General features: G+C 43.4%; 2 protein-coding genes and 1 pseudogene across 6 annotated transcripts in view; 1 reads left to right on the forward strand and 2 right to left on the reverse strand.

The window, feature by feature from the left end:
• The window catches only part of dpys (dihydropyrimidinase), a 48,901-nt gene extending 43,013 nt beyond the window's left edge, over nt 1-5,888 (forward strand). For both annotated transcript variants that reach the window (XM_065008786.1, XM_065008792.1), the window contains 2 exons: nt 5,243-5,450; nt 5,625-5,888. In XM_065008786.1, coding sequence (XP_064864858.1) covers nt 5,243-5,450; nt 5,625-5,684 — 268 coding nt within the window. In that variant the 3' untranslated portion in view covers nt 5,685-5,888. The remainder of the gene's footprint in view (nt 1-5,242; nt 5,451-5,624) is intronic.
• Nucleotides 5,889-9,847: 3,959 nt separating this feature from the next.
• Nucleotides 9,848-11,565, reverse strand: LOC135562981 (dendritic cell-specific transmembrane protein-like; annotated as a pseudogene).
• A 4,525-nt stretch (nt 11,566-16,090) lies between these two features.
• rims2a (regulating synaptic membrane exocytosis 2a) overlaps nt 16,091-18,722 on the reverse strand; it is a 135,037-nt gene continuing 132,405 nt past the window's right edge. For all 4 annotated transcript variants that reach the window (XM_065008801.1, XM_065008799.1, XM_065008797.1 and 1 more), the window contains one exon: nt 16,091-18,615. In XM_065008801.1, the coding sequence (XP_064864873.1) occupies nt 18,418-18,615 (198 nt within the window). In that variant the 3' untranslated portion in view covers nt 16,091-18,417. The remainder of the gene's footprint in view (nt 18,616-18,722) is intronic.

An 18,722-nucleotide genomic window follows, 5' to 3' on the forward strand; every position in this document is an offset into this window, starting at 1 on the left:
CTAATGGGTCAGCCTGGCCATAACTAGCTATGGTACATCCTGGATATAACTAGCTATAGGACAGCCTGGATATAACTAACTATGGTACAGCCCGGATACAACTATGGGACAGCCTGGATACAACTATGTGACAGCCTGGATATAACTATGGGACAGCCTGGATATAACTATGGGACAGCCTGGATATAACTATGGGACAGCCTGGATATAACTATGGTACAGCCTGTATATAACTATGGGACAGCCTGGATATAACTAACTATGGGACAGCCTGATTATAACTATGGGACAGCCTGGATATAACTATGGGACAGCCTGGATATAACTATGGTACAGCCTGGACACAATAGAAGGTGAAGGAAGTGGCTCTTTCATTGTTAGGTCCAACATATTCAAGTCCTTTATTTTCTATGGTGGAGTAGGTCAGGGCGTGACTGGAGGGTGTTCTAGTTTATTATTTTTATGTGTAGTCTAGTTTTTTTATTTCTGTGTCGGTCTGGTATGGTTCCCAATCAGAGGCAGCTGTCTATTGTTGTCTCTGATTGGGGATCATATTTAGGTAGCCTTATCCCACCTGTTGTTTGTGGGATCTTGTTTTTGTACTGTTGCTTTTGAGCCCTACAAGGCTGTACGTTCGTTTGTTTGTTTCTCTTTATTGTTTTTTTTTGCTGGTTCACATTTAAATAAAACATGATTAACCTAAATCATGCTGCGCCTTGGTCTACCCATTTCAACGAGCGTTACAGAAGATCCCACCACAAACGGACCAAGCAGCGTGGCCAGGAGGAGCAGACATCATGTACATGGGAGGATATTTTGGACGGTAAAGGATCCTGGACGTGGGAAGAAATCATGTTCGGAAAGGATCGCCTTCCATGAGAGCAGACGGAAGCAGCAAGGGAGCATCAACGCCGACTCTGGGGTTCGCAACCACGACGCAAGCACGAGAGGCAGCCCCAAAACATGTTTTTTGGGGTGGCACACGGGGTGGTTGGCGGAGCCAGGATCCAGACCAGAGCCAATTCCCCGCACTCGCTTTGAGGAGCATTTGACCATTCAGGCACCATGTTATCCGGTGATACGCACTGTGTCGCCAGTGCGCCTTCACAGCCCAGTGCGTCCTGTGCCGGCGCCCCACACTTGCCGGGCTAAAGTGAGCATCCAGCCAGGATGGGTCGTGCCAGCTCTACGCTCTAGACCTCCAGTGCACCTCCACAGTCCAGTACATCCTGCGCCTCCTCCCCACACTCGCCCTGAGGTGCGTGTCATCAGCCCGGTGCCACCTGTACCGGTCCCACGCATCAGGACTCCAGTGCGCATCCACAGTCCAGTGCGTCCTGTGCCTCCTACCCGCATTCGCCCTGAGGTGTGTGTCATCAGCCCGGTGCCACCTGTACCAGTCCCATGCATCAGGCCTCCAGTGCGCCTCAACAGTCCAGAGCTTCCGGCGACAGTTCCCAGTCCAGAGCTTCCGGCGACAGTTCCCAGTCCAGAGCTTCCGGCGACAGTTCCCAGTCCAGAGCTTCCGGCGACAGTTCCCAGTCCAGAGCTTCCGGCGACAGTTCCCAGTCCAGAGCTTCCGGCGACAGTTCCCCGTCCAGAGCTTCCGGCGACAGTTCCCAGTCCAGAGCTTCCGGCGACTGTTCCCAGTCTAGAGCTTCTGGCGACAGTTCCCATTCCGGAACCTCCAACGACAGTCCACAGTCCAGAACCTCCCGAGACGGTCCACTGTCCGAAACCTCCAACAACGGTCCACAGTCCGGAACCTCCTGAGACGGTCCACAGTCCGGAACCTCCTGAGACGGTCCACAGTCCGGAACCTCCTGAGACGGTCCACAGTCCGGAACCTCCTGAGACGGTCCACAGTCCGGAACCTCCAACGACGGTCCACAGTCCGGAACCTCCAACGACGGTCCACAGTCCGGAACCTCCAACGACGGTCCACAGTCCGGAACCTCCAACGACGGTCCACAGTCCGGAACCTCCAACGACGGTCCACAGTCCGGAACCTCCAACGACGGTCCACAGTCCGGAACCTCCAACGACGGTCCACAGTCCGGAACCTCCTGAGACGGTCCACAGTCCGGAACCTCCAACGACGGTCCACAGTCCGGAACCTCCTGAGACGGTCCACAGTCCGGAACCTCCAGCTCCATGGCCAGAGCCTTCTCCTGCGCCGATTCCCAGTCTAAGCATGGCATCCAGTCCAGCTCCTAGGTCAGAGTATTCTTCTACGTTGGTGCCCAGTCCAGGCACAGTGTCCAGCCTGAGTCGCCTCCGATGCTGGAGGATCCGCGGGATGAGAGGATTTTTTGTCCCGCACCAGAGCCGCCACCGCACTAGACACCCCCCCCCCCTCGCCCAACCCTCCCTTTTGGTTTCAGGTTTTGCGGCCCCCTTTGGGGGGGGGGTACTGTTACGTCCTGACCATAGAAAGCCTTTATTTTCTATGGTGGAGTAGGTCAAGGTGTGACTGGGGGGTGTTCTAGTTTTTGTATTTCTATGTTGGCCTGGTATGGTTCCCTATTTCTCTTTATTGTTTTGTTGCTGGTTCACATTTAAATAAAATATGATGAACCCAAATCACGCTGCGCCTTGGTCTACCCATTTCAACGAGCGTTACAAACATACAGCACCTGAGACCATGCCCACAATTCACCAGCCGTGCGTGACATCACTGCTGCGTCATCTGCATCGTTCAAATTAAGATCATTTAAAAAGGAAGATTTGCACCATTTGGTCTCTTTTTGCACTGAATCCGTTTGGGCATATGTTTAATGTTTTGGGAAATTAAATAGTGGGGTTATGAATAATCCCAGTGAGCAATTCAACATGCTTATGTAAGCACTGATGTTTGATAGTAATATCCGGATGGGACGTAGTCATTTTTGTATGTTGAGATTGACACATTTTTTAATTGTCTTCAAAACAATACAAAATACCTGAATGTTTAGATTTAAATAGTTATTTTAAGTCAAATATATGGTGTTGTTTAGGCCAAAGGGAATGGTTGCATAAGTGTCATTCCTAGAGTAAGAAAAAAACGAACATTTGTAATCTATATAAGGCCGCAGATGTGGAACTACACTCCCCAATCTCAACAGATAGAGATACAATATGTCCCTGTTGTGCACGTGTTTACCCCCTCCCCCCAAACACACACACACACGCACACACACACACACACACACACACACACACAGTACATATCTCTACTATGCAGTAAACTAGGCTAGCGTATGTGTGCATGCAAGGCAAGGAGCTAGCAACAGTCATAACAGGCTTACATAACCCAGCAGTAACAGGACTGCTCTCTTTCCTATGGAATCTGGGCCAGGTCCCTCAAGGCAAATCACAAAGTGTTGATGTGAGCTGAAGAAGGGATAGGAAGGGGGATGAACCCCAGTGCCATTTTCCTGTAAATTCATTTCATGATAATGTGAGATGAGGCTCTTGTAAGTGTTGCTCAGCTCAGCTCAGACAGACCTTGTGAATATTACTAATGCATGCAGCTCTGGAATAAGGAAGATATCTAGTCTCTACCTCCCCTCTTAGCCTTGATGACGATATCATGTCCAATTCTATTTCAGATCAATTTTAGTGTCCCAGGCTTGTGAGGTTGTCAAGTCTCAGCACCCAGAACTAAAATCAACTACTGGATTATGTCTTTTAACATTTTAATGTTAGGGCTGTGATAAGAGACTAGCGGTTGTATAGTAATCCTATAGTATACAATTACATATTGCTGTACAGTATAGTAGCATTGTTTGTTGTACAATATGTGTGCTACCACTGTGTTCTAGTCCTATAGTTGGATTGAGGCTTTGTAGCTCTTCGTGTTACATTTTTGTAACTATGAATTCATGTGTGAAACTGCGTAATTATTTGGCCTAAATACGGCTTAAAAACACCAGAGTCCGGAGGCAAGACTCAGTTATGGAATGCAACGAAGATACAGTAGGTCTGTATCCCAAATAGCAAAAATCCTTCTTTAATCTGTCTCCTCCCCTTCATCTACACTGATTGAAGTGGATTTAACAAGTGACATCAATAACAGATCATAGCTTTCACCGGGTCAGTCAAAAGCTATAGGAAGGCCTATATATATACATATTTAAGTCGGAAGTTTACATACGCTTAGGTTGGAGTCATTAAAACTCGTTTTTCAACCACTCCACAAATCTCTTGTTAACAAACTATAGATTTGGCAAGTCGGATAGGACATCTACTATGTGCAAGTAATTTTTCCAGCAATTGTTTACAGACAGATTATTTCACTTATAACTCACTGTATCACAATTCCAGTGGGTCAGAAGTTTACATACACTAAATTGACTGTGCCTTTAAACAGCTTGGAAAATTCCAGAAAATTATGTCATGGCTTTAGAAGCTTCTGACATCATTTGAGTCAATTGGAGGTGTACCTGCGGATGTATTTCAAGGCCTACCTTCAAACCCAGTAACTCTTTGATTGACATCATGGGAAAATCTAAAGAAATCATCCAAGACCTCAGAAAACAAATGGTAGACCTCTACAAGTCCGGTTCATCCTTGGGTGCAATTTCCAAATGCCTGAAGGTACCATGTTCATCTGTACAAACAATAGTACGCAAGTATAAACACCATGGGACCCCGCAGCCGCCATACCGCTCAGTAAGGAGATGCGTTCTGTCTCCTAGAGATTAATGCACTTTGGTGTGAAAAGTGCAAATCAAATCCCAGAACAAAAGCAAAGGACCTTGTGAAGATGCTGGAGGAAACAGGTACAAAAGTATCTATATCCACAGTAAAACGAGTCCTATATCGACATAACCTGAAAGGCTGCTCAGCAAGGAAGAAGGGGGAGGCTTGCAAGCCAAAGAACACCATCCCAACTGTGAAAATGGTTTGACCCAAGTTAAACAATTTAAAGGCAATGCTACCAAATACTAATTGAGTGTATGTAACTTCTGACCCACTGGGAATGTGATGAAAGCAATCAAAGCTGAAATAAATCATTCTCTCTACTATTATTCTGATATTTCACATTCTTAAAATAAACTGGTGATCCTAACTGACCTAAAACAGGGAATTATTACTAGGATTAAATGTCAGGAATTGTGAAAAACTGCGTTTAAATGTATTTGGCTAAGGTGTGTGTAAACGTACGACTTCAACTGTATCTACATATTTTAACTGGTCCTCATTCAACACAGTATCTGACCAAGTCGGTTTGCATCTGCGTGTTTGTGTGTGTGTGTAGGACGATCTCTGCAGCTACGCACCACCAGGCTGTGGATTACAACATCTTTGAGGGCATGGAATGCCACGGTGTTCCCGTGGTGACCATCTCCAGAGGGAAGGTGGTCTATGAGAGAGGTCAGCTGAAGACCCAGCCAGGACAGGGCCGCTTTGTCCCCAGACAGCCCTACGCAGAGTTCATCTACAAACGAGTCAACCAGAGGGAACAGGTATGTCTCCATATGTCTTGTGACATATCGCTTTATTATAAGGTTTGATAATGTTCCGTGACTACATCTATAATGTGCTATTCATGTATTTATAAGGCCCAATAACACAAGTGTTGTCGTTATACCTGTGTTATTAACTGTGGTTTTTAAAAAGCTGTTTGTTTTGTTTTCTAGGTGGGACAGCCTAGTCCTGTAATCAGGAAGCCTTATGATGGTGAAATCATCGCCATATAAAGGAATGGATCTCATCATGAAAGAGACTGTTTAGCTCAGGATCTACATGCTGGACCAAGATAAAATGTATGTTTGTTTGAATGCAGATGCCAGTCAATGTTTTGATGCTGATGATATTATGTTGCCAAACTATTTTGTACAATTTATACAATTGCATAACATGTATTATGTTATTACTATGTGAAATAAACACTTGCATAGTTATATTTGATGATGATGGTGATGATGATTTAAACACTTATGTCTTTGTTACTGTGTGTTTGTATCTGGCATGTTGGACATTGGATGAGAGTCTACCCTTACTTCCGTGTTAAACTATGAAGAGCACAGTGTTTCACATTGAAAGCTCATTTCCACATGAGCTGACATCCATAGCGTTTACCATGAACACGAGCTTCACAAACTCTGGGGAAAATTGTCGGTAGTTCAGCGAGCAGTGCTGCAACGTGCATGGCCTTTGTAAAAAAGGCCCAGTGCTGTTGTCACACAGCATCACATTACACATTGGGATTGTCTCCTACTGGGCATGCTGACATGCTGGCGTGGTACTGAGCCGCTGGGGCTCTGCAGACATAATGTGAGTTTATCAGAGGGAACGCTACGGGTCAGTGGCAGCAGTGTGTGAGTCACAGTCAGCCCACTCATCTCTGTGCCTTCTCCTTCACTCTGCCTTCTCTTTCACTCTGCCTTCTCCTTCACTCTGCCTTCTCCTTCACTCTGCCTTCTCCTTCACTCTGCCTTCTCCTTCACTCTGCCTTCTCCTTCACTCTGCCTTCTCCTTCACTCTGCCTTCTCTTTCACTGTGCCTTCTCTCAGTAACAGACCTGGGTTCAAATAGTATACATTTTCTTTCAAAAACTTACACTGCACTTTACTGAGTTGACCTGCCTGGCACAATTGAGAAATGACATTAATACCACATACAATTGTGGTATTAGGCAACATTTTTCACATGATCCTTTATCTTCATATACAGTGGGGTCTGACATTATTGAAGCCCTTGATAAAGATGAGCAAAAATAATTAAATAATTCATATACTGTGCTCCCAGATTTTTTTTTAATTATATTATTTTATACTAATACACTTGTTGAAGAGAAAAGGTAGGGGTAAATATCCTTAGTCTGCGTATCACGTTCTGACCTTAGTTATTTTATTATGTCTTTGTTTTAGTATGGTCAGGGCGTGAGTTGGGTGGGTTGTCTATGTTCTTTTTTCTATTGATTTGGGATTGCTGTGTTTGGCCTGATATGGTTCTTGTTACGGTTTTCTTGCGGTGAAGGAGTGGTGGACCAAAATGCAGCGTGGTATTCTTGATACATGTTTAATGACGATGAAAAAAACGAACAATACAAAAACAATAAACGTAACGAGAAAACCTAACAGCCTAGCTGGTGCAAACTAACACAGAGACAGGAACAATCACCCACGAAACACTCAAAGAATATGGCTGCCTAAATATGGTTCCCAATCAGAGACAACGATAATCACCTGCCTCTGATTGAGAACCACTTCAGGCAACCATAGACTTTACTAGATAACCCTACTAAGCCACAATCCCAATACCTACTAAAACCCCAAGACAAAACACACCACATAATAAACCCATGTCACACCCTGGCCTGACCAAAATAAGAAAGAAAACACAAAATACTAAGACCAGGGCGTGATAGAACCCCCCCCCCCAAGGTGCCGACTCCCGGCCGCACACCTAAACCCATAGGGGAGGGTCCGGGTGGGCGTCTGTCCACGGTGGCGGCTCCGGCGCGGGACGTGGACCCCACTCCAACAAAGTCTTAGTCCCATTGCATAGCATCCTATGATTGGCGACCCTCGCCGCCGACCTTGGCCTAGTAACCCTCACCAAGGACCCAACTGGACTGAGGGGCAGCTCGGGACTGAGGGGCAGCTCGGGACTGAGGTAGCTCGGGACTGAGGGGTAGCTCGGGACTGAGGGGAAGCTCAGGCAGGTAGTTGGCTCTGGCAGATCCTGTCTGACTGGCGGTTCCGGCAGATCCTGGCTGACTGGCGGATCCTGGCTGACTGGCGGATCCTGGCTGACTGACGGATCTGGAAGATCCTGGCTGACTGGCGGATCCTGGCTGAATGGCGGATCCTGGCTGACTGGCGGATACTGGCTGACTGGCGGATCCTGGCTGACTGGCGGATCTGGAAGATCCTGGCTGACTGGCGGCTCTGGCGGATCCTGGCTGACTGGCGGCTCTGGCGAATCCAGGCTGACTGGCGGCTCTGGCTGCTCCATGCTGACTGGCGGTTCCATGCTGACTGGCGGCTCTGGCTGCTCCATGCAGACTGGCGGCTCTGGCTGCTCCATGCAGACTGGCGGCTCTGGCTGCTCCATGCAGACTGGCGGCTCTGGCTGCTCCATGCAGACTGGCGGCTCTGGCTGCTCCATGCAGACTGGCGGCTCTGGCTGCTCCATGCAGACTGGCAGCTCTGGTTGCTCCATGCAGACTGGCAGCTCTGGCTGCTCCATGCAGACTGGCAGCTCTGGCTGCGTTGAACAGGCAGGAGACTCCAGCAGCGCTGGAGAGGAGGAAGGCTCTGGCAGCGTTAAACAGGCAGGAGACTCCGGCAGCGCTGGAGAGGAGGAAGGCTCTGGCAGCGCTAAACAGGCGGGAGATTCCGGCAGCGCTGGAGAGGAGGAAGGCTCTGGCAGCGCTGAACAGGCGAGGCGCGCTGTAGGCCTGATGCGTGGTGCTGGCACTGGTGGTACTGGGCCGAGGACACGCACAGGAAGCCTGGTGCGGGGAGCTGCCACCGGAGGGCTGATGTGTGGAGTTGGTACTGGATAGACCGGACCGTGCAGGCGCACTGGAGCTCTTGAGCACCGAGCCTGCCCAACCTTACCTGGCTCGATGCCCACTCTAGCACGGCCGATACGAGTAGCTGGTATGTACCGCACCGGGCTATGCACCCGCACTGGAGACACCGTGCGCACCACAGCATAACACGGTGCCTGCCCGGTCTCTCTAGCCCCCCGGTAAGCACAGGAAGTTTGCGCAGGTCTCCTACCTGGCGTAGCCATACTCCCTGTGTGCCCTCCCTGTTAATTGGTAACAATGAAGAAAATGCAGAAGGTAAAGACATGACATAGAGATACAAGAAGTTGATATCCCAGTTTCAACTGGCCTGAGCCCTAGGACCATGTCCCAGGACTACCTGACATGATGACTCCTTGCTGTCCCCAGTCCACCTGGCCATGCTGCTGCTCCAGTTTCAACTGTTCTGCCTTATTATTATTCGACCATGCTGGTCATTTATGAACATTTGAACATCTTGGCCATGTTCTGTTATAATCTCTACCCGGCACAGCCAGAAGAGGACTGGCCACCCCACATATGCTCTCTCTAATTCTCTCTTTCTTTCTCTCTCTCGGAGGACCTGAGCCCTAGGACCGTGCCCCAGGACTACCTGACATGATGACTCCTTGCTGTCCCCAGTCCACCTGACTGTGCTGCTGCTCCAGTTTAAACTGTTCTGCCTTATTATTATTCGACCATGCTGGTGATTTATGAACATTTGAACATCTTGGCCATGTTCTGTTATAATCTCTACCCCGCACAGCCAGAAGAGGACTGGCCACCCCACATAGCCTGGTTCCTCTCTAGGTTTTGGCCTTTCTAGGGAGTTTTTCCTAGCCACCGTGCTTTTACACCTGCATTGCTTGCTGTTTGGGGTTTTAGGCTGGGTTTCTGTACAGCACTTTGAGATATCAGCGGATGTACGAAGGGCTATATAAATACATTTGATTTGATTTGATTTGAGTTACTGGGATTGATGGCTGTTTTTGTGGTGTTTTTATTCTTTAAAATTAAGTGTAATTTCGTACCAATTATTAATTGTTTGAACTATTTACATCTCACATTAGATTGCTTCAAAAAGTTGCTTGGAAACCTTGGTAACCTTCATTTAACCTTTATTTTTATTATTAAAAATGTGTTTTTTTAACCTTTATTTATACAGGTACGTGAATTAACAAACCAAAATACTGTATGTATTTACAATGACAACATGTCATTAGTCTAGATTAGAGTTGTTAAATAATGTAACGTGTTACATAACTCACATTTCACAATTCAGATTTTCAACAAAAAAAGGGTGTCTCACTTCTTCCTGTGGCAGCAGAAAGTCTAGCTTGCTTACTGAGTGGGGTCATCCTCCTGTGGTCTGTAGAGTATTGGACACCAGAAATCTGGCTGATGAAGAAAGTATGGATTAATCAAACAGTACATTAGTCATTTACATATACTGTATCTATTGTTTTACTGAGAAATTAATCTGCACTTTTTCCCTGGGACAAATTATGACAATGTGCAGTACTGTAGGCCACATAAGAACATCTATGTAATATACGGTATTATACCAATTTAAGATCTCCATCAGTGTTTATCAATGATCTCAGACTGCTTTCCTCAGCTTTCCTGTTCCCTTCCATTCTTGATCTCTTCTTCAGGATCTTAGCATGCAGACACTCCACACTGTTCTCAACATTAGTGGAGAAGAACTGCTCACACACCATGAGCCTGATCTGTGTGAGCTTGGCAGACATCAGGGCCATGCTGAGAAGGGCAGCTAGTAACACAACCAGAGGCAGGATGGAGTCATAGAGTAGTAGTCTGGGTTTAGGAAGGCAACTCCTCTCAAAGATGGACACCTGGTAGGAGAAATCGCTCCTGTTGATCTCCTCTGAAATGGGGACACCAATAACAGTCATGTCTTCCTGAAACAACAATGGTTCAGTAGAGCAACAGGGTTATAGCCTAGTGGCTAGATTGTATTGAATGAATTAATGCAATAACTCATTGACTAAGACTGTATCTTGTTGTGTGTTTTATTAACATAGCTACTTACATTTATGTTCATAATCAAAGGAACATGAAATGGTTCTAGCCCATGAAGCCGCGTTCTGATGACCTCAACTAACCAGAACATGAGTACATCAACACCGATGAACAAGACCCAGGCTAGACAATGGGTGAACACTGGGAAACTGAATTTCAGCATGGCTTTCCCTTCCGTGGCCCTGAGTCGAGGGGAAGGGATGGTAATGTAGTCTGGCCTCCTTCAATGTGAAGGGGAGCACTTCCTTCTGCCTTCTGCTTCTCATCAAAATGAATGAACATCCTGGTAATGTACACGTTTTCACATTTCTTATTGTGGCGGTATCTCCTCAAGTGCAGCACTGTGAAGCCCATCAGCAGGAGGAAGTCTCTGACCTATAGAGGACAGAATGTCCAACGTGGCCAAGATGCTCTTTGCAGTTCCATTCGGAGTCCTCTCAGCTCCAACCAGCCTCTCCATCAACTTCTCAGAGTCTCCTCTGGACGTGACCTCCAGATCGGAAATCAACTCCGCCACCCCGAAGTCTGTGAATGCTCTGAGATCGTTGCCGACCCATCTCAACATCCTGACGTAGTTACAGAGCAGTCTGGTGTCGATGGACACCCTCTTGGCCTGCAGGTTGCACACCATACTCCTACTGAGCCCTGTGATGTTCTCCAGCGTGTTCGGAGCTTTCTTGAGAACCACCAAACTGGTCCCGGCGGTGATGAGAACGTTCGGGCCCTGCCTCATCCCACAAGACAGCACAAACAGAACCCCAAGGCACCGCACCCTCTTAGAGAGGAACAGAGAGGCCCCCACTACCACCCAGCAGGAGCCTGCTATTCCAGCAACCACCATCAGGCCGTACTGCAGGACATAGAGCAGGTAGATGGAGCTCAGGATGAGACAGAAGGTGAGACAGATGATCAAGAGGGTTTCTCCAGCCCTGCCTGGTGTTTGTTGCGTACAGGTCTGCAGCAGCGGACCAGGAGTGATACAGGGTTTCTTTCAATTGAGGGCAAGTTGTTTTCATCATTGATGAAATCACAATACCTTGAAAAAGGTAAAAAGACAAATATGTGTCTGATAATACTGTGAATCCTCGAAACGTCCATGACAAATATGTGTCTGATAATACTGTAAATCCTCGAAAAGTCATTGACTGAAATTGTCTCAGATTAAGTGGCAAAAAAGTTGTTTGAACGAATCCAAAAGAAATAAGTACAGTGGCTAGAAAAAGGAGGCGAACCCTTTGGAATTACCTGGATTTCTGCACAAATTGGTCATCATATTTAATCTGATTTTAGCAACAATAAATAAACAAAGTCACAACAATGGACAAACATAGTGTGCTTAAACTAATAACATACAAATGATTGTATTTTTTTTTATTTTTTTTTTTTTTTTTACAAAATGTGAGTTTGCTATTCACAAGAAGCATTGCCTGATGTGAACCATGCCTCGAACAAAAGAGATATCAGAAGACCTAAGATTAAGAATGATTGACTTGCATAAAGCTGGAAAGGGTTACAAAAGTATCTCTAAAAGCCTTGATGTGTGGAGAAAAAAAGGCACAGCAGACTGTTTGTCTACTGTTGTGATCTCAAATTTTATAACCAATTTTTGCAGAAATCCAAGTATTTCCAAAGGGTTCACGTACTTTTTCTTGCCACTGTAATTCATTAGGTTAAAACTGTGTAATTTCCATTCAACCATTTCATTTCTTTGTAAATATCTGGTAATGTATCTACGTAAAAGAAAGTGCTACCCAAGCACACTGAAGAAAAATATTAGAACAACCAACCAGGCATTCAGAAAGAATAATCAAACAATCTATTAATATCAAGAGGACTGAGATATGCCTGAAATCCAAGAGGATAAATACATAGGATTTCATTTGATTGATCATTTCCATAAACATTTGGGGTGAAGTTTAGCATGACATATAATTAGAGGGAACCAAAAGTTGTTTTAAAAGCTACAGTAACTGTTGACTATATTGGGTAGACACTGGTGTGTCCAACCTTACACCTTAAACATAGTTTTTCATAACCATCCACCAATACTTTGGAAAGCATTACTAGAGCCTCACAAATTCAGCATTACCACAACACAGTGTCTCTCTTACTTGCTGGTCCTGTGTGCTATGTCTGTATAGTAGACTATGTGAAATGATAAGCAGAACTCTCAAGCCTTCGTACTAATTTTAACTAAACACTTACTCATTTCCCATTTAAAATGTCCGAACTTAGTCACCTACCAGTTATCATTGCAATGGAGGCATCGCTCACTTAACTGTCTAACCACACCACAGGAGTTCATCTCAACAAACACGTGAAGAATAAACTCAAAATGCAGTACTGTCATTGTTGAAGTACAGTATTTTGTGATAGGTGGTTAAATAACTAACTAACTAACGTACTTAATTACTTACTTTCTTACTATTCAAGTCGTACAACCTTCAAGCATAAAGCATTGTTGGTCATTCCAACATACCACTGTCATGACGTTGGCCTCTTTGAGTATAGCAACCCCATCCTCCTCTCCCTGCCTCCCCCCTTTCCTCCTTCAACTAGGCTGCTGTGGTCAGAGGTCGTAAATTCCTGAGAAGACCTCATGGACACACAGTTATAGAGAGTAGTTTTTCATGGAGACAAAGGACATCCTTCCACCTCACAGAACTTGAGGTACGAACAAATTTCATGTTCCGGAGAAAGTGTAAAAGATCGGTGAAGAATCCAGCTACGAACTGGTCCGTTTTCCACAACTTGGGAAGCTCATGGGAGACTGTGTGGCCACATTACCATAACGCTGTTAATATAATAGCCCCAGATATAAGGTTTACATCTAATTGTTGAATAAGATGAATGAGTGAGTATGATACTGTTTACACAATTTTACAATATGATTTTGGACTGTTTAATGAAGGAAAACTCCAAAAGGGAATTGGATTTGAACTAAATCAAAGGACCGCCCCTGATCCCAGTTAGGGTCAGACATCCTGGGACATCCCTTTTCTGCTATTCCGAATAAAACCCAACTTTGAGAAATTATCAGCAGACCATGTTTTTCTCCATTAGGAGGGGGACAAAGGTTGCAGACCATTGCTGAATCTTTTAACCATACCACGTGGTTAAACTCTTAGACTATCGATACCGACAGAATGAGAACAAGTCTTTGATATTAATTACTAGTCTGCAGCTAGGAATTCGGTATCATTGAACGCGAAGAACGACAACCGCCGAAACATCCATCCTATAACGAATGTCACTTTGAACTATCCCCTCTAACCAAGACAGACAGAGAGAGAGGGGGAGAGAGACGGACAATTCTACGAAAGACACAAACTTTTCACCAGCGATCAAGACGACACACTGAGCGTAAATATATATATTGATTGCAATTGTTCCCAAATGAGTGAGCGTTCATGTGTAAAGGATTAGCATTTTAATTGTTATAATTATCACTTTGTAGTGACTTCTTGGTCGACCCCCCATTTCTCCTTTTGTCTAACAAGCCGCCATGCCGGTTCAGCCCACTAGGGCACATTTTCCTATACTTTCATGTAACCACATTTACCCTGTTGTTTGTTTATGCATTTCTGTGAATTACTTAGTTAGAAACAAATGATTTAAGACAATTGATGTATGGATGACTCATAGTGAAGACTGAGTTCGTGCAGATAACCAACAATTTACGACGTTTGGAATGAGACTAACGTGAGGTGAAATATATAAATCATTCATCAGAAGACTATTGATCAGATATGAAAATATCTGAAAGGGTATATTGGGAAATTATAACTTTTGTATTCTGAATACTTTCCTTGGTGCCCCGACTTCCTAGTTAATTACAGTTACATGATTATTCAGTTTAATCGCGTAATACTAATTACAGGAATCTTTGATAAAAACGAAGTCTTCAATTTAATGATAGTAAAGACACGACACCACTCTACACAGTTGAATAATGTGTGTTAAAAACAGTAAAAGAGGAACTTTCTTTTTAGTTCTGTAGTAAAATGTATTCCTGGCTTTCTCCGAAAGTATAGGTTGTTCTTTCATCTGTAGTGTTGCCAAAGAATTTAGTGGAAGCACAACTTTGCACTCATATGAGGGGAAGTGGAACTGACTGCTACTTCTTGTCTCTTAACTTCCCCCAGCTTGACCTAAGTCTTGATTTGTGCACATGCTGTATACAGTTCTGAAAGACAAAACAAATTATATGTAGCGTAGACTGTAGTATAGGTAGGAACTATTAGTGGGCCACAAAGGTTGTGACCTCCTTTTTACTCCCAACCTACCTGGAGAAATAAAGATGGTAATTTGTGGAACAACCTACCTGGAGAAATAAAGATAGTAATTTGTGGACAACCTACCTGGAGAAATAACGATAGTAATTTGTGGAACAACCTACCTGGAGAAATAAAGATAGTAATGTGTGGATGTTGTGGAACAACCTACCTTGAGAAATAAAGATAGTGATTTGTGGATGTCGTGGAACAACCTACCTGGAGGAATAAAGAAGGTAATGTGTGGATGTCGTGGAACAACCTACTTGGAGGAATAAATATAGTAATTTGTGGATGTTGTGGAACAACCTACCTTGAGAAATAAAGATAGTGATTTGTGGATGTCGTGGAACAACCTACCTGGAGGAATAAAGAAGGTAATGTGTGGATGTCGTGGAACAACCTACTTGGAGGAATAAATATAGTAATTTGTGGATGTTGTGGAACAACCTACCTAGAGGAATAAAGAAGGTAATGTGTGGATGTCGTGGAACAACCTACCTGGAGGAATAAAGAAGGTAATGTGTGGATGTCGTGGAACAACCTACCTGGAGGAATAAATATAGTAATTTGTGGATGTCGTGGAACAACCTACCTGGAGGAATAAATATAGTAATTTGTGGATGTCGTGGAACAACCTACCTGGAGGAATAAAGAAGGTAATGTGTGGATGTCGTGGAACAACCTACCTGGAGGAATAAATATAGTAATTTGTGGATGTTGTGGAACAACCTACCTAGAGGAATAAAGAAGGTAATGTGTGGATGTCGTGGAACAACCTACTTGGAGGAATAAATATAGTAATTTGTGGATGTTGTGGAACAACCTACCTGGAGGAATAAATATAGTAATTTGTGGATGTTGTGGAACAACCTAGCTAGAGGAATAAAGAAGGTAATGTGTGGATGTCGTGGAACAACCTACCTGGAGGAATAAATATAGTAATTTGTGGATGTTGTGGAACAACCTACCTGGAGGAATAAATATAGTAATTTGTGGATGTTGTGGAACAACCTACTTGGAGGAATAAATATAGTAATTTGTGGATGTTGTGGAACAACCTACCTGGAGGAATAATGAAGGTAATGTGTGGATGTTGTGGAACAACCTACCTAGAGGAATAAAGAAGGTAATGTGTGGATGTTGTGGAACAACCTACCTGGATGAATAAAGACAATAGTTTGTGGATGATTTGGAACAGGAAATCGTCAAGCCCAGATAGATAAAAATGCTCTTGTATGTTGATACTGTTCGCTGGTACTCAGTGTCGGTGTAATATCCATTTTTTATTTGAAAAATAACTTACATAAATCTCTGTACTCAACCATACTTCACCAAGACATAGCCTTGGCATAAACACATTGCACCAAAACAAAAGAAAGAAAAGGCATTCAAAAGGGTAAATAACATGTCTTTGTCATCATGTGAGACATTATTCCTATTCCAAAATATTGTCATCTATTTGTGTTTGCTTGTTTTATTCAAATTTCTAATATGTACAATGTAAATCAAAAATGAAAGTATATAGCTTGTTATAGCGACAAGATATCGGATGGACATTAGAATGTATTGGTTTAACATGGAAAAGGAATAACGTCTCAGTTTATTTTCATTCAGACATAACTGTAAGATTCATATACCTCCCATACACAAGAAGCATTTACAATTACTAAAAATAAAAAATAAACTGGTCTTGGCTTATAAATAAACTAATAAAAATATATGAAATTAATTATATTTTCACAAAAACAAAAAAAACTAAATTCATATTGTGTGGCAATATCCCATGTTGTTTGACCTTGTGTTTTGCTCATCCTCACAAACTACACAGCAATATACAGTACATAAGTTGTATGTTTGCCGCATCTTGCTTGGATATAAATATCCTTCTTGCTGTACCAATACAGATTATTTTTGCATGTTAGTTAACAATACTGAAATAAAATACACTCGCAACCATAACTTTTTTTGTCAACCTCCAATGAATATAAAATATTTTTCCTTGTCATTCTTTTTGAAAAAGTGGAAATAAAATATGATCTAGGGGTTAGTGGAATGTTTTGTTAAAACGTTTTAATAGTTTGGCCATGAAAGTAACTAATGAATTTTCTGTAGAATTCAATTGAAGGTGAGGGGGGGAAAAGTAACGAAGTTGACATGCACTGTACAAGAAACTGTAAAACTCCCAAACATCCTCTTTATCAAAACATGCTGAGTTACTTTAAGGTGTGACCAAGCCATGTTGCAGAAAATCCTTTTCAACATGCTTGTTCAACAAATCGCCAAAAAAGACATATTGAAACGATACAGAGCTGTAAAAGAACCAACAGTCCTGAAACTCTGGACAATATCAGGGGGATGCCCTGGGACAAGGGAGAGAAAGAGACGTGTACAATTTGCACATAATGTTTATCTTTATAAGGCTTGTAAACTTTTACAATGAAATAAATCATTTACATTTATTTTCATCATCACTTTGTCACATAAACAGTTTTTTTTTGTTAAATTAACTCCAAAAGTTTTTATTTGAGTTTCTCTTACTGTATGTCTGCCAAACACAGACTTATGTTATGGATGGTCTAAAGAATGATAAACAATGTGTATTTTTTTTATCACGCTGTTGCATTCACTCCCCTTTGAAAACCATGCACTAGTGAAATTTATATTTAAAAATAATATAAATTGTTGAAAATGGCTGATGTGTTTTATTTGTTTTTCTTCATCTTTTTTTGCAAGTCGCAGCCTCAAGAAAATAATGGTCATTTTTTTTCAGCTAAATTTTTGTCCATGCAAAAAAATCTTCTTTTTTTTTAAATCTTCATTTAAATGTCATACAATATATCAACAGAGAAATAATAATGTTAGGTCATAAAAGTTAGTCTTGTTGTGGGTTCTGATCAATAGATTCTGGAGTGTCGATAGTACAGTAGCCACTTCTGTATTGCCTTTAGTAACTTTAGTATTGTCTCTCTCTCTCTGGTGTGATCTACTACTATTTTGACTAGGGCCTCATATTCGGAGTTTGAGCTTTAGTTGGGACACCCCACCTCTCCAATTGCAATGATCCTCATAGTTCCATTTACAAATATAGATAGGTCTGTTGGCGTGGCGTGACCAAGCTTCTGGACAGGACAACACTGTCAGTTACCCCTTCAGGTATACAAGTACATCGACAATAAAACAAACAAAAAACAAAACAAAAAAATAATTATAAACAAAAACATGTATTTTTCATTTGAAAAGGGCTTCTGTAGAACTCATCGAGCGGGTTCCCAGTTCCGACCCCCATGGCTTAGATTGGATGAAAACCTGGAATCGCTCGATTTAGAGACAATTCCTGGTGCTAAGGAGTCCGTTACGGCCTTCTAATCCGAGCTGGTGCTCAGACCCGGCCGAGGGAGCGACGTTCGCTACGCACAATGTGTGCGACATTTTTGTCAAAACACAGGATCACGTTTGCACCCCTAGAAACAGGCTCAGAAGACACAACATCAAGCATGCAGTGTAACCGGGGGGCGTGACCTGTCTGTCGCAGCATGTTCAACCTCAACACTGGGTGCTGCTGCTACAACAATGCTATCAGTCCACACACTGCTATGACCGGCTATCCAATGACGTTTGGGAAGCTCTTCTTGTCAAGGGGGCCAGGGTAGGGTCCACCAATGAGGAAGGAGGAAAGAGCTTGAACCAGCCAATCACCATGTTAGACAGGTCCAGCTCATCTAAAAGTATCTGAACTGCTCCCATAAAGGATTTATGGTCCATGCGTCCGTAGTCTCCCCATACGATGATCTGTGGAGAAGAGGGTTTATTAGACATGTTATTATAATATGTTAGAGGCCTGCATTTGTTTAGAAAGTATGTGTGAACTGTGAAGTATTTATCAAGGCCTTGTAGCA

This window comes from Oncorhynchus nerka, linkage group LG3 (genome assembly GCF_034236695.1).
Source record: "Oncorhynchus nerka isolate Pitt River linkage group LG3, Oner_Uvic_2.0, whole genome shotgun sequence".
In the NCBI taxonomy this organism is placed as follows: Eukaryota; Metazoa; Chordata; class Actinopteri; order Salmoniformes; family Salmonidae; genus Oncorhynchus; species Oncorhynchus nerka.